This window comes from Battus philenor, unplaced genomic scaffold (genome assembly GCF_028537555.1).
Source record: "Battus philenor isolate CCGP_79_NKW_IND1 unplaced genomic scaffold, ilBatPhil1.0.hap1 SCAF_9, whole genome shotgun sequence".
In the NCBI taxonomy this organism is placed as follows: domain Eukaryota; kingdom Metazoa; phylum Arthropoda; class Insecta; order Lepidoptera; family Papilionidae; genus Battus; species Battus philenor.
In genome coordinates, this window is record NW_027181759.1 from 11909419 (window position 1) to 11924268 (window position 14850).

At 33.6% G+C, this 14850-nt stretch overlaps 1 protein-coding gene across 1 annotated transcript in view; it reads right to left on the reverse strand.

Annotated features, from left to right (window-relative positions):
* Window positions 1–14216, reverse strand: part of LOC137932102 (suppressor of cytokine signaling 2-like) — a 28809-nt gene extending 14593 nt beyond the window's left edge. Inside the window, exon 1 of the mRNA XM_068775670.1 lies at window positions 13816–14216. Within this exon, the coding sequence (XP_068631771.1) occupies window positions 13816–13834 (19 nt within the window). The 5' untranslated portion in view covers window positions 13835–14216. The remainder of the gene's footprint in view (window positions 1–13815) is intronic.
* Between the last annotated feature and the right edge of the window lie 634 nt (window positions 14217–14850).

The window sequence follows — 14850 nt, forward strand, 5'->3', positions numbered from 1 at the left end:
CTTCTTGAAATATTTTCTCAATCGACTATAACAGGAAGCAAATCATCATGATCTCAGCCATAGGACGTTCACAGTTGGACATTGACTTTGCCCATAGATCACCTATATGACCGGGCGTTCTCCACTGCGCTTGCCGATCCGTGATCCTCTCTCCAAAACCTAAAATGTCCAGTGGCCATCTGTTCTGCGCGCTGTTTGGCTTGCTCGCTGCCATTTTAACTAGTCAATCGGCTGAACTGTTATAACGGTTACTTTCATTCATCTACTGATCTTTTAACTCCTGATTCGATGAAGGGAAAATCTAAGTACAATCGTCTCTAGTAAGTTAAGCGAAACGTATAAAAATAATTATGTTAGGATACAATATGGGGTATATATTGTATCCTAACATAATTATTTTTACACGTTTTCATTTTATTATAATACGAATTCTGTCATAAAAGAAAGTCAGGAGAACAAAAGACTAGTGTTTAAGACAGTTGTTGGGTCTCAAAAAATGTTTATTGATTTAGAAATATCACAGTTGGAATAATCGTTTTAATAAAATTAATAAAAGATTTTATTTGTAGTGTCTGAAAAGGTCTTTACACTCTGAGAACATGCAGCAAGTAATCGAATATACGTGATATCATGGGATATGATTATTATGCTTACGTATATTGCGTATAAATAGGTACCTTTCTTAGAATTTGTTTATAATATACTTGAGAAGACGATAACGAAGGCAATTAATTGTCCAAATGTGATGTTTCAATCTTTGTAGTAGTCGTAATAAACGATGTATTATAATGTAGTTTCGCTTACACAAATTTAGTGACGATTCCGTGAAAGATTTATTTTGAGTAATTTATATCTACCCTACAAAACCAATCTCTTCATAATGTCTTCATTTTGCAGTTGTATTAAATAATATTATAGAAGTTTATTAATAAAAATTTTCAATGTAAAGGAAATTTTTAAATATGTACTACACACACGCGTATATATTAGGGGGACCGGTAAGTAATGTCGTTTCTGTCTGCATATTTTACATAAAAACCGTATTGAAAATTTGTTTACTACATGGTAAAAGGTTGTTGATAACGAAGATGAATATATTATTGATTAGAAATAAAAACTTTTAAAAAATGTAGTCGTGTGTATTTAACTAAAGAAAGCGACATTATTATCCGTATTATTTGCACTTTTTTTGTTATCTGAACTTGCCTTATGTTCATCTCATTGTGGAACATGTTATGCAGTTACCAATAATGGACCCTTAGGAAAGCTACATTATAGCGACTTTAATAATTGAATAAACTTGTAACGATTCTCTTCTACAATCACCCAGATTCACCAGAAAAGAAACAGAGTAATCTAGCTAATCATTGTGCAAAGATGATTTTATTATTATCGTGTTAAGATTATAACATGATAGAATGCATATTCGCGTTCCCTGTACTATGACGTCGGACCCGAATGCTGTCATTGATTTCGTGCATATGTGTACATGTATCTTGCATGCAGATGTATCGTATCGATTTGACTAAAATATTGTACGATTTAGTACGAAGCTTATTTGTATACCTCGAAATACGGCGTTCAGAACAAATATTGTGTAACCATAATGTAAAAGCGTTAATATAATGTTGAAAATTTAAACGATTACGTGTCGATCGTTGTGATCAATTCACGATTTTATATTTCAAAATCTGTAGGCTTTCCTGGGTTGGTTGGTTTCAAAATACACCTATTTGATCTTCATGTCCCATCTTATTTATTATCTAAAATAACGTCGACAGCAGTGTAAAAATGTTACGTAGTTTGTGTCACAATATAGCCAACGTAGACGAGATGCAGTGCCAGATTTTATACTTCAAAAGGATGTTGTTTTAAAATTATTGTTTGCACCGTCTTATTTTGGGTCAAACCACTTATTGTCATTACGATATAAACAATTCAGTGTTACTAGTAACAGATCATTGTAAAGCAGTTAAATATTTATAATCGATAATATTGTTAATTTTTTATTCAGTTTTCGAATTTCGAACCGGCGTAAATGAAACGGTAAAGAGAGAGATAAAACGGAATGTATCTCAAGCCAGTATACTGATTCAGTATACTAAGATATATTTATGGCTAGGTTTGATCCATTACAGACGGAATAGTGGGAAGCGCGGAGCAGACGGCTCAAAATAGCAGCGTCTCGGAAATTTCGACATATGTACTGAAAACTAAATTTTTGAAGCGATAAAATATCCATTTTAAAGAAAGAAATCGTTTATTTTTAATAACTCCATTATCATATTTAATTTAAACTACTAAGATAAATATACTTTTTATTTTTGTAGTATTAACACTAAAGGATTCCATTGCCTAAAGTTTTTTGAAAGTTAAAAAAAAGCGAAATAGAAAAAAAAGATATACACGTACTAAGTCTGCGTATACGTAAACGTTAGCATTACGATATAAAAATTGGAATTAAATATTAATAATTTAATTTATCGAATAGTTATAAATCACAAAGCCCGTTTCTGTCATCCAGATTAAAATCGAAAGTTGATAAAAGTCTATTTATAAATAAGCCTAGATTATATTACTACGATTTTAATAAACGTTTTTAAAAATGGCGGCCTAGACGTCAATCGTCTGATTTAGTTATTAGTTCTGGCAATCGATATATTGAAGCACTATCGCGAAAATTATTTATCGATACCAAGAAAAATGTTTGAATAAATATGTTTTTACAGTTTGCAGTTTAGTAAACGAACAACAGAATAATATATGAATACTGGGAACTCGCATACATTAGTTATGAGCTGGGAATAGAAACAACGGTTAAAAAAACCATTGGCCATACTGTATAGTTTGTGGTTAGGTAACAGAGATAGACGTTTTGATAATAAAATAGTTTTATTTTTAATCCCAAAACATTTTAAATTATGATTATTAATTTATTTTAATTAATTTACATGTAACAAGTACGCTTCGAGGTTATAACTGATGTGTAATATAAATTTATATCGCTTAATTGAATATTAATTTACTTGTTAATTAAGTTTCGGACCGAGTATGCGCTGCGTGATGTTAGCTTATTTTTCGTTGTGAGATCACTGTTAATTACTTTTGCATTTCCAGTTTCCGCAGATGGCGTCACTAAACATTGAGATTCCTTATCATGTCATCATGTAAGCTGATAGATGCCCACTTTTAGAGACTTCTTGCGTCCTCGACTATATCGTCGGTACATCTAGAAGAAGGCCTATCCACACAGTGTCTACCGGCAATGGTCATTAAATTGAAATAAGCACCTTAATATTCTTTTAGTTCTTCAAAGCTCAAGAGCTTTCTTTTTCTTTTCTTACTTTGGTCTACGACATATTAGTTATTTCAACGGATCCGAAAGCCAAGGAGTGAGAAGACGCATAAGGCCACCTGAATAATCTCAGTTCTAGCTGTCAGTCAATACGCGCTTGGCATTCCTATTCGATCGCCTCGATCAGTTACTGCAGTCGGGCTACGTCACCTTGTGTTTACACAACAGTATTGTGGTCTTAAGGAGTTCCTTTTATATCACGGAGACCGGAAAGTAATGTCGTTTGTGTCGACATATCTAAACCGATTTATTTTTACTGCTCCGGCATTGAAATTTTGTATACTAGATGGCAAAAGGTTGTTGATAACGAAGGTGAATATATTGTTGATTAGAAATACAAAAACTTGTTAAAAATGTAAGTCGTGTTAATTAACATAAGAAAGCGTCATAATTTCCGGTCCCCCATATATAAAAGTATATTGTAAATGAAACTATCTTGAGCAGTATTTGCTGATTAGGTTTCAATTTAAATACATACCCTAATAATGATACAGTAATAAAAGCGTTTACTAAATTCAGATTACTATATATTCAAATAAATTATTGTTTACTATGTGTCGCTGTACACTTTGTACTGCCAGAAGTTGTTGGTTTATCGTATTCCAATGTAATGACTCTATTAAGCAGTGATTGGTATTAGATTTAACAGCTTAAAAGCTTTTTGCTGGTAGCTAGATGACAAAGACAACAAATTAGCTTTACATTTACTCCTGTAAACCAATCACGACAATCTTGTCTATATTTTTTTTCTTCATCATAAATCAGCGGACGATGTGATATTTTATTTTTTAATTCGACACTTGTCTTGTAACGAAATTAATTGATTATGGCAACCCCGTGTAAATAAAACGATATTACATTAATTGAACAAAGACGTTGCGAGTGTAAGATCCTTGTATACGATTGGCCTCAATCCCAAAACTGATAGCGTGCAATAAAAGCTCGAGTGCATGAGGGATGCCAAGTCTCCGGTATTCAAATGGACAGTCTGTTACTGTCATAAGGTTTAAATGTAATTAAAATTAAAATGTAAAATTCTTACAATGTATCTTGTAAAGTTAAACAAGCCAAGGAAAGGGCTGTGTTCGGGATTTCTCTAAGAGATCGGATATGAGATCCATAGATAAAGGAAAGTGAACGACAAAGCGCAGCGGATTGGTAAGTTGATAAGGCAGTGGACAGGCCGCATAGCGTGCAGAACTGAGTGCTGCTAGCGTCTGAAGGTTCTAGGGTGGAGACCACGGACTGGCAAGTGCAGTGGGACGTCCACCCACATGACAGACACACGACCTTATCGAGGTTTTATTGGAAATCTGTAGAAGAGCTTATGTCTAACAGTGGACAGCTGTTTGTAATAATGATGATGAGGGTATAACGACAATTATTAAAAGAATTTTTTGTAACTATATTAAATAAAAGAGTTTGTTAATGTTTTAGGTTTATGATGTTGTTTGCAAATAAAGTAGATGTTCATAAAATCCGTTAGTCGTTTAGACGGCTGGGCAGCGCACTCAGTGCAGGACCGAAGCGCATAAAGACTTCGGCAATAAGCATTCCGATTCAATGTAAGAGTTTTGCCGGCAACCTTCAAGCGTTCTCGGAACTTTCGACCGGTTGCCAGTACCTTGCGACTCGGTTCCCGGAACGACGATCCGGCGACTGTTCGATTTTTAAAATAAACGCGTTCCGTTATACGCTATAGTTTCAGTTTTATTGATTTGATAATAATGCATATGTTACTACAGTTTTTTTCTAGTTGAAATAATTTTAATAAATGCTTTTTTAAAAGCGAAATTAACCAATGGTATAAATTGAATATCAGTTCAAATTAGTTTTTACTAGACAAAACACGTTTTTTTCGGAGCTAGTCAATTTAAATTGTTCCAGCCGAGGTTGGTATGAACTACACGAAAAGATCAAAGATTTATGCTCTGTGTATGCAAAAAGGATGTATGTCAAATAGATGTTTGTAAAAAATACCATGGTAACTGATAATTTTATTTCAATTTTAAGATCGTTTCATTTTAAGTTATTGAATGTTAAACAATGTTTCTTTAATGTATTATTATTTTTAGTAGCTACAAGCTATGTGTTCTTTTTAATAAATATCTTCAAAAGTATATAATATTTTCAATATCATATTAGTTTCTCAGGCGCTAGTTGTAATTCGGAGTAACAAATTGAGAAGTGAGTAAATACGTTCTTTATAAAAGCGTGTGATATTTTAAATATGACTTGTGACATATCTTCAAAATTTAAAAGTCCTTTAAGATGAAAAAACTAAATATTTTCGTGATAAACCGAGTGAATCTACTACTTTAAAAGAATTCTTTATTATTACCAAAAAATATATATAATTATTATAGTGTAAGTTCAATCTATAAGTACAAAATGTATAAAAATACAAAATAGGTATTAGGAATATAGGTCAATTTTGTACTCGATAATAAGCTTGTTATTATTACTGATCAAAAATAAGCTAAAAATTCTGTCTTTAGTAAACACATCAGATATGTTTGTCACTGCTGTTGGGTTTGAAGAATTTTCCATTTGGACCGAAATGTCACAGCTGCCCAAATGGTATTTGCAAATTTCATGGGTCGAGGTTGCAAGAGGCGGAAGGTGTAGTTTAGAAATCATTAAGGGTAACGAAGCTCGATGGCTGCCGGGGGAGCAGAGAGTCGATATTTACTACTAATCCATCGAATTAGCCAAGCCGATGGTCGAGTGCGGCGTCTAGATCCAATAAAGTAGTCGAAGCGATCCAAGAAGATAGATACTCTAGAAGGAATTATAAGTTTATGTAACAGTTACGCAAGTTGGGTTTGATTCATATTTTACGGACCCATTAATGTCCGCGACGGCGGTGGAAGCTCGTTATTTTTTCCGGCGTGCGCCGAGCCGTAAAAGCGTTTCGCGTCACTTGTGACTTATTGTCGCGTAATACATTATTCATGGTGCGTCTGTACTGTACCTACGTTGACGTCACTACGAGCGCAGGGCGCGCGTAACCTGCCACTTGACCGGCCTGAATACGGGTGATCTAATAGCTCGCCTTCACCTGATTTTTGCTTCGTTAATATAAACGGCTATTTTTATACACGAAAGCTACATTTAGATGTTGGTTTATGAGATCATATGTTCAACATTGCTTTCGTAGATTCATATTTTTTATAACAAATGTTTAGGCACTATTTTCACTTTCCTTTTAGAGGATTAACGTTGTAATCTTAAGACAATATATTTTTTTCTCGTTTTTGTTTTTACTATTTACAAATGCTGTTTGTCAAGGCGGCAGAGTCAGACTTTCAATCTTAAGTGTTTGTCTGATATCGAAGAAAATTTGTCTTTGTCAATACTGCAGTGGAGGGGACACATGGAGTTTTTTTTTGTAATTTAGTCGCAATCTTTAATATTTATAGACCCTTGTTGTAAAATGGATATTCCTTAACATATCGTTTATTCTCCTCGCGGGTGGACATCCTATGTTGCGCTTTCCGATCTGTGATCTTCACTCCAAAATCATATTAAGAAAGGATAAATAAATTTTGGATGGTACGCTCCTAAAGCTTCTTACAAAACAGACCCATTAACATAGTTTAGTACAGTTGCTATATCTTTTTCAGAGATTTACGGGCGATACCTTTTTGTGTAGCTATGAAAATGGAACACATTACATTATTAACATGACACATGAGACCTTCAAGACATCTGTGAATAAGCCACGAGCTGCATTACAAACTAATATCATATGATATCACATTATACAAAATAATATAATGTTTTCCTCTGTCATTCCGAGTATACAGGGTGATTGGATATAAGTATAAAAACTTAAAAGAGGTAAATATATAGCACATTTGCTATCAATTGAGATATGGTATGCTCCATACAAAAATCAATGGTTACACAAATAATAAATAACGTTATAATATAGTAAGAGAAAACGTTTTAAAAATTCGAATAGATTTAAAATTACTTACAAATGAGCTATACATTCACCCCGTTAAAACTTTTACACCTATAAACAATCAACCTGTATGATTAGTGCTGCACCCTAGATATATCATTTATAAATGGTTTTGAAAAATCTTATTTCATTTTGTATTGCCTGTATCCTGCTGTGTGAACACTATATATAAATCAAGAGTATTACAATAAACTATATTTAAAATACATTGTTTTCAATAACGAAAGGGAAAATGAGCGCATGTCCCGAACGTATTAAGAATTTCCTTTTAAGTTAAAAGGACGCCCAGTTGTGAGGCGAATAATTTATGTGCGAGAGTTTTTGCGGCATCGTTTCGTATCGTACGACCTTTTGTATCAGGAATGCAGGATTTAAAGGAGAAATTACGGAATTATAAAGAGCGCGCGCCAATTGAATTTAACCCTTACGGTGCAGGACGTTAGATGTTTATTAGCCAAGCGAGGTAGATCAAAGCGTTCGATCGGTTCGTTAGACGAAACTGTCGTCGTTTCGCAGTAGTCCATTGAAATTTAAACTAGCCGGCTTTCTCGGAAAACGGAGTTATCTTTTTGCACTCTGTGGCCTCAGGCCTAGCCCAACGATTTAAGCGGTAGCGGCAGCATTTATTTCAAAAAAAGAATCGAGCTTTCGCTTACATAAATCGTATTGTCAGAATAAAAAAACTTAATTCTACGGCAAATGAATGTTTTAACTGTTAATATTTTTTAATGTAATTTCTACCTTATTCCGTCATATCCTTCCCTACTTATGATCGTGACCTTTTTTTGGAAATATTTCGCGCATAATATATAATCGCAATCCTTTGATTTAAGACACTAAAATTCCAATAAAATTTAAATTCTTAAAGCAAAAATTATAATTTACATTTTGTCATTGAATCGTATAACATAAAAGTATAAATTCATAACGTTGACAATTTCCATCAAATTCAGACAATTTTCTTACGAGAAATAAATAAGTTACCTTTATATTTGAAGTCTTGAATTGTGTAACAGATTTAACGTTCTGCTATAGAGAGAAAAATGCTTTGATGGCTTCAATCGAATATTGAGCGTTAAATTCAGAATTTATTCCTTTGAACATCTAGACTTCAGATGAATTTTTCGTGAAATAGAAAGCATTCAATTCTTATTGGAAATACTATTGGTAACATAGCAACATTGTAATAAATATGTTATATAATAAAATAAAAGTCCATTTTTAAATATTACACATTTTTATAAATCCGGCAGTTTTAAGATAATAATTTCGTTGCCGTAAATACCTGTATTTACAGCTTTCACTTTTAACATTGCACATTGCTTTTTATAACAAATATGACAGTCAATGCAATAACTATACTAACCCGAAAATCAACAATCTATATTTACATTTTAAAATATTTATTTATTTTCGACAATTCTTAATAAATAAAGTGATATTTATTTATAATATTAAATTATAACTTTTTAATTAATTAAAGTTTTCATTTTAGTTTTTAACAAGTCAATTACTGTCTGTCAATATATAATTATGATAAGATTATATTGAATTACACCAGCTGATTTTAAAAATAGATCTCTTTTATAAAGAGAATTAGCTCGGAAGATGTGGATGTGCGATCATCGCGTGACGTTGAAATTGCTTTTCTTTTATTTCTCTTAGCTAAGCTCTTGGCTTTCCTATAAGGGTAAAAAACGAGTATTAAGTATTATTACAATACTACGTAGTTCACGATACATTTTACGCAAGTAGCATCGAAGTTTTTATGTAAAAAAATTAACATTGATTTAGTGTTATATATATAACTTTTACACATTTATAATTTATCTTTTATACGCGATTATCTACATTGTCATCTTGAGATTTTTATTTTTAAGTTAAATTCAACCGTGAGGGAGTACAGCTGGCGCCTTCATCTTGGCTCGAGTAACAGTATTACACGATAAAAATGAAATCACAAAGTAACACTCTCAGAGGGATTTTCAGTGCACGAGGCGTTTTAACTTACACATTTTTAGTGTTTTTTTTTTTAAATAATAAGATACATGGATGTTTATACATGTACTTATTAGGATTCATATTCGACATTATTGAGTCATATTTTTGAAAACTTTCTAAGTTAATAATTTCGTATACAAAAACTTGGCAATGTCTAGTTCTTTCGGTTTGTTACAGTGTGATTTGTGCAATCACTTCCTCGTCCCTACTCTGTGCTGCCGACCTCGGTTGTACGCCAGTATCTGTGCGGTAGTTACTACTTAGATGAAATTTTGGATAGCATCTAGGAACGATCGTGGAATAAATTACAATATAAAATGTAGCAGCAGTAAGTAGAAATTCTTGCGAGGTGACAGTTGGCGGTCAGCGCAAGAGGTCGCTGGCGTGCGTAAAGTTTAACAACATGCCCAAACTCACGCCGTTTGCCTTCCGCGAACAATAACCCGGCTTCAATTTTCGAAATGATAATGCGAAAGTTTATAAAAAAGGATAGTCATAATGCTGACGATTTCTCATAACAACCCTCGGGTCGGAGGCTTCCAAGGATTAATTACGAGTTCCGAGTAGGCCCCGCCACCGGGCCATTCAATTCTTGGTAAACTCGAATCGAAAAAGGAGCAAAAACGGACTCTGCTTGTTCTGAGAACACGCATACCTGTGCCCGCTCACCGATCCCACCTTGCTCTGACGTTTCGATCCAACGCACATTTTCCTAGTAGGCTCCCTCTTCGAACAAATATCTCTGTTTTTCATACGCACGTCTTATATATTTCTACCTATTTTATTTGAGCAAGGTTTTTTTTTTTTCGTTATAAATATTTTGCTACTAATTTTTTTTATTTGAATTCCCAACATAATAAGTACTATAGATTCACTTGTAGACATGTGGAGCAACTAGGTCCGACATTACATAAGTTTTAAATAATGAATAAATAAATATATGTAACAACATGTATAAATATTTTTATCCTTAAAATATTACTCTAGATTCAAATTAAACAATAATTTAACACGAAATTAAAAAATAACGAAAACATTTTATATTTAACAGACCATAATAAATAGACAAGACACGAATTACATTATTTTTAACTTGATCGTGTTTTTAATTTTGATTGGACAAAATTAACTAGAAGCCAATTTCTCAGAAGCCTTAGAAAGTCTTGAGCCAAATAGGGACAAAAAATTGATTGATTCTTTTATTGAAGAACATTATATTGTTGAACATTATTTTTTATTTCTCCTAAATCTTTTGTATTCACTGTATCTACTTATAAAATTAATATTGGAGAAAATAAAGAATAGAGATTTTCAAGGTGTCTAGATTTTGTATCTATAAGGTCGATACAAAAATGTTTATGTATCGAATATACATGTAATCCAAGGCAAGTATCAATAATTTTGTATCATAGTACCAAACCATTTACAAAACTAAAGGCGCGATCTTCTGCCATAAAAAGTATGATTATGATCAAGTTCACTGATAGTGCCACAGACAATAAAATTACATATATCTCAAGACTATGAATACAATGTAATAGCAATGTATGATAAATCATAGTAGCAATTCAGCATTGACTCTTCTTGAGGCACGAATAGCTAACTTCACTAGCTCAAAAATTATTCTTGTCTCTTAAGTCGGAATTTTGCGAAAAAAGGTCGTATATGCAACAATATCCTTGCTGATCAGTTATGTAAAAGCTTTAAATTTGTTTATAGCTTATTATTTTTTGGATAGGATATTTAATACTTGACAGGAATTGAACGATGTATTCACGCCTTTAATCACCTATAATCAATTACCATATATTTAAGGCAATAAAAACTTTGTGACATTTCCGAAATTTGGCGGGAATTGATCTAACAGATTATAAAGCGTAACAGTTCGAACACGTCACAGCGTTTCTTAATCAACTTAATTACTGTCGGCACTTTTTGCGCTATAGAAGGATTACACTGAAGTATTTATTTAATCGTCTTGACTGTCCATAAACGACCCCTTTTAATTTTTTTAATTGCTTTCAACGGTGTTATTGAAGTTCATACATCGAAACACTAATTTGTTATTACATTTTTGAGAGCCTTAAATGCAACGTGCAGCGGGGTAGGTCAGTCTCGAATGGCATGCATGTACTTTGTATAAATTATATAAGATGGCCATTACTTATAAACGGTAAATTAAAACATCAAGGGCTAAAAATGCAAATTGCGACACATCAATTTACACTGGAAACATTACAATGCGAATAACATCACATTAATATTTTTTTTGACGCGTGTCACTTTTTTCTTCGTTAGATTAGCTTCATTATTATTTAGTCGCATGGTAAACTTTTGGCTAAAAGCTAGACCGCCAGTGCCTGCTTACGAAGTAGCTACGGACCTCTAAACATTACATTAAATAACGTGAACATCTCCCCTGTTGCCTAAAGACATTTAGAAAATGAATATTGTGATCTACAGATTAAAAATAAATATTACAGATGATCCACAGATTAAACCGTTAATGTTTACTCTCGTTTACTATAACAATAGTCGTGACAGATTAATCTTCTGTGCCCCATTCTTGTTCCATATTCAAACGATAATCACTGACCCAATAGAACGTTAGGTTATCAGAGAGAACATAAACACGTTAAGCCTGTTCCACGAATATTACGAACGTAATAGAACAATAAACATTAACAATAGACACGGAGTTAAGAGGCTCTTTCAAGCTTAAAATAACGCTGCAAAAAACGCTATTGTTTCCCTTCGCGGGTAAACAAAGGCAATGGCGGTTCCCGGTAGGCGATTTACCTCCTGCGTTCCCGGTAAATCGTGAACAATGTGCGATTGTCTGATATTGTAAGGGCGCAGGCGAGCTGACAATGATTTTGTCGATGCATAAGAACAAATTAAGTGGAAAAACTGAGCTTCACACTGTTAGATTGCGATTGCAATTTACCCTTTATAATTTAGGCAAACCTTGTTCAAGTAAATACTCATACATAGACAATATCAATTAAAGGCAATTTTATAATCTACAGATATAAATAACTGAAATTTTTTTATTAATTTACCTAATTGGGATTTGCACTGACCTGCTTTTTATAGCGGTAATTTTTAGGTTATTTTTTCCCGACATATGACAAAAAAAATGCGAAAAAACAATATATTAGTGTTAAATAAATTGAAAAGAGGAAAGGATAACAAACGAAATATATAAATTTCGTTCGGAAATGGTAATATCGAAGTAAGGAGCGAATAAAAGCAAACATTTCTCGGAATTGTAAACGTTAAACGTATGTTTAACTTTTAATGATTATATTGAAACCGATTGCTTTAGCGTACCGATATACCGAACGTTCGCAGAAATAACAATAACTAAAATAGTCTTAAGGTTAGACGAATGTTTTCGTGAAAAAAGTTTTGAATTGATTTTTAATTTATTTACTTTCAGATTTCTATTTATCAATACATTATTATTTATACACAAAACCGGCACTTAATTACATGATCATTAACATGATAGTTTACCATTACGAAAGAAAAAAATGGCGCCTTTAATCTGTGTAATGCCAGGACACCTTAGTTTATTTTCAGTGTTCAGACAACACAAAAATTCTCTTAAATTGCCTTAACTTTAGTCATAAAATTCCCACAGGTTTTGCGAAATGATTCGAATAATATACATTATTTTAATTAAGTGATCCTAAATTTGGAAATAAACCTTACTACGCGTGACGATAAGCCATCGCTTCGTCGCTGATTACACGTTAATTGTATGAGATTACAGCGCTATAAGTTCATTATCAAATATCCTACCATGTAAAGTATAACTGCTGTATGTCGCTGTTTAGGCTGCTATTACGTTGTATAGAATCTCACGTGTACTTCTCTCCTGTGCCTTTAACATTTTCATATTTTAGTTATGTTCAAGTTCATTAAATTTTCACTAAACGTGTTGTTATTAAATATCTTTATATCATATTTGCAGCGATTACTATTTTGTGATGTTTGTGTGGCTAATAATAAACAATGTAAATAATGTAAAAGAGAGTTATACAAGATCAGTTTTACTTTCTCGGAATATGGGTAGTTTTATAGATTAGCCGGTCTAAATAGCGATCTAGTACTGTGTTTAATTACATTTGTTTTTTCTGTTTAATGTAAATATTTAAGTTCTTTCAGAAATTAAAACTTCAGAAACGTAAATCACTTTAATTTAAAGTTATTTCTAAAGATTTTAAAAGTAATATGCAACGGTAAAAAACAAATTAACGAGGCTATGTATATCACTGACCCGGAGACCTGAAAGATATCGTTTGGCGTCACAAGAATAGTCTGTAACTTGTTTGCACAATTGCCTGATAGTGCTACGATATTCTACTACTTAAATATTCCATTATTATACACATATATTGTCACAATATTACGTACGTACGTAATGCTATAAAAGTATTCAAAAACTACGTATGCAAAGATGGAGACGTAACTTGAATCTTACCTGGTAGTTTGACCACCATTGGAGGAGCGATTGGGTGATTGGGATCCAATGTAAAAGCCTTGGTTAACAACAAAACACGGAAACACACAGTTCCACTTGTAATTACTAATATTTCCTCAAATCCACTTTAGTGCCGTTTCGCTTCTCGGTAAACTCTTTATAAGCAGTTTCGTAGAAGCCGAGCGCACCGGAGAAATTATTTTGCAGAAATCGACGTCGCCGGCGGCAATCCGTCCGCGTGCCGTAGCAGAAACGTTTTCTAAGAACGCGCACATTCAATTTCACTCGATGTGGTGTATTTATCACAGATAACGATATCGCCGCGGGAGGTGAAAGTTCGGCGAGAGGAGCCGCCGCAGTGATACTTCCCCTTGCATGTACAAAAGTCGACTGACGGCGGAGTGGAGCGACGCGAAGTAAACACGCGCGGGCGTAGCGCCGTGGAAGGGGAGGGGAGGCGGGTGCGCGGCGTTTGTCGTCGCCGTCGCTTCGGCAAGCGTTCGAGTGGCCGACGCGCCCGCACTTCCCAGAAATACCAACCTTGGTGCTTCTAAGAAATAACCCAAGGCATTGTCACTAATTTATATAAAACTTATAGCCACTCCAGCACGACAGCCGGCATGGGAGGTGGCTCGTGACCACGATAAGAACTATCGACACGCGGACAGTCTATTGACCTCTTATATCGGTTTAACCGGTACGCTTTGGTGGTCAGTACTGTAGTTGAGCCCTGTGTATCCACGAGATGTATGTAATAAACTCTGAAGAGTTCATTGACCTTTGCATCTATTTCGTGGACGCATCGTTTACATTCATTAATCTGACCAAACAAATCGTGCATCGATTACGTATCACACGATCGATTAGTTTCAGGTATCTTTCGTTTGATTATTCATTAATTACTTTAGGTCACACTCACGCGGCTTCTCTTCGTTTACATTCATGTATTTGTATTTGTATGTCGCAGTATTTAGCTACAGATAATCGGCAAATAATAATTATTTAATATTATATGATTGCAATAGAAACCGAATT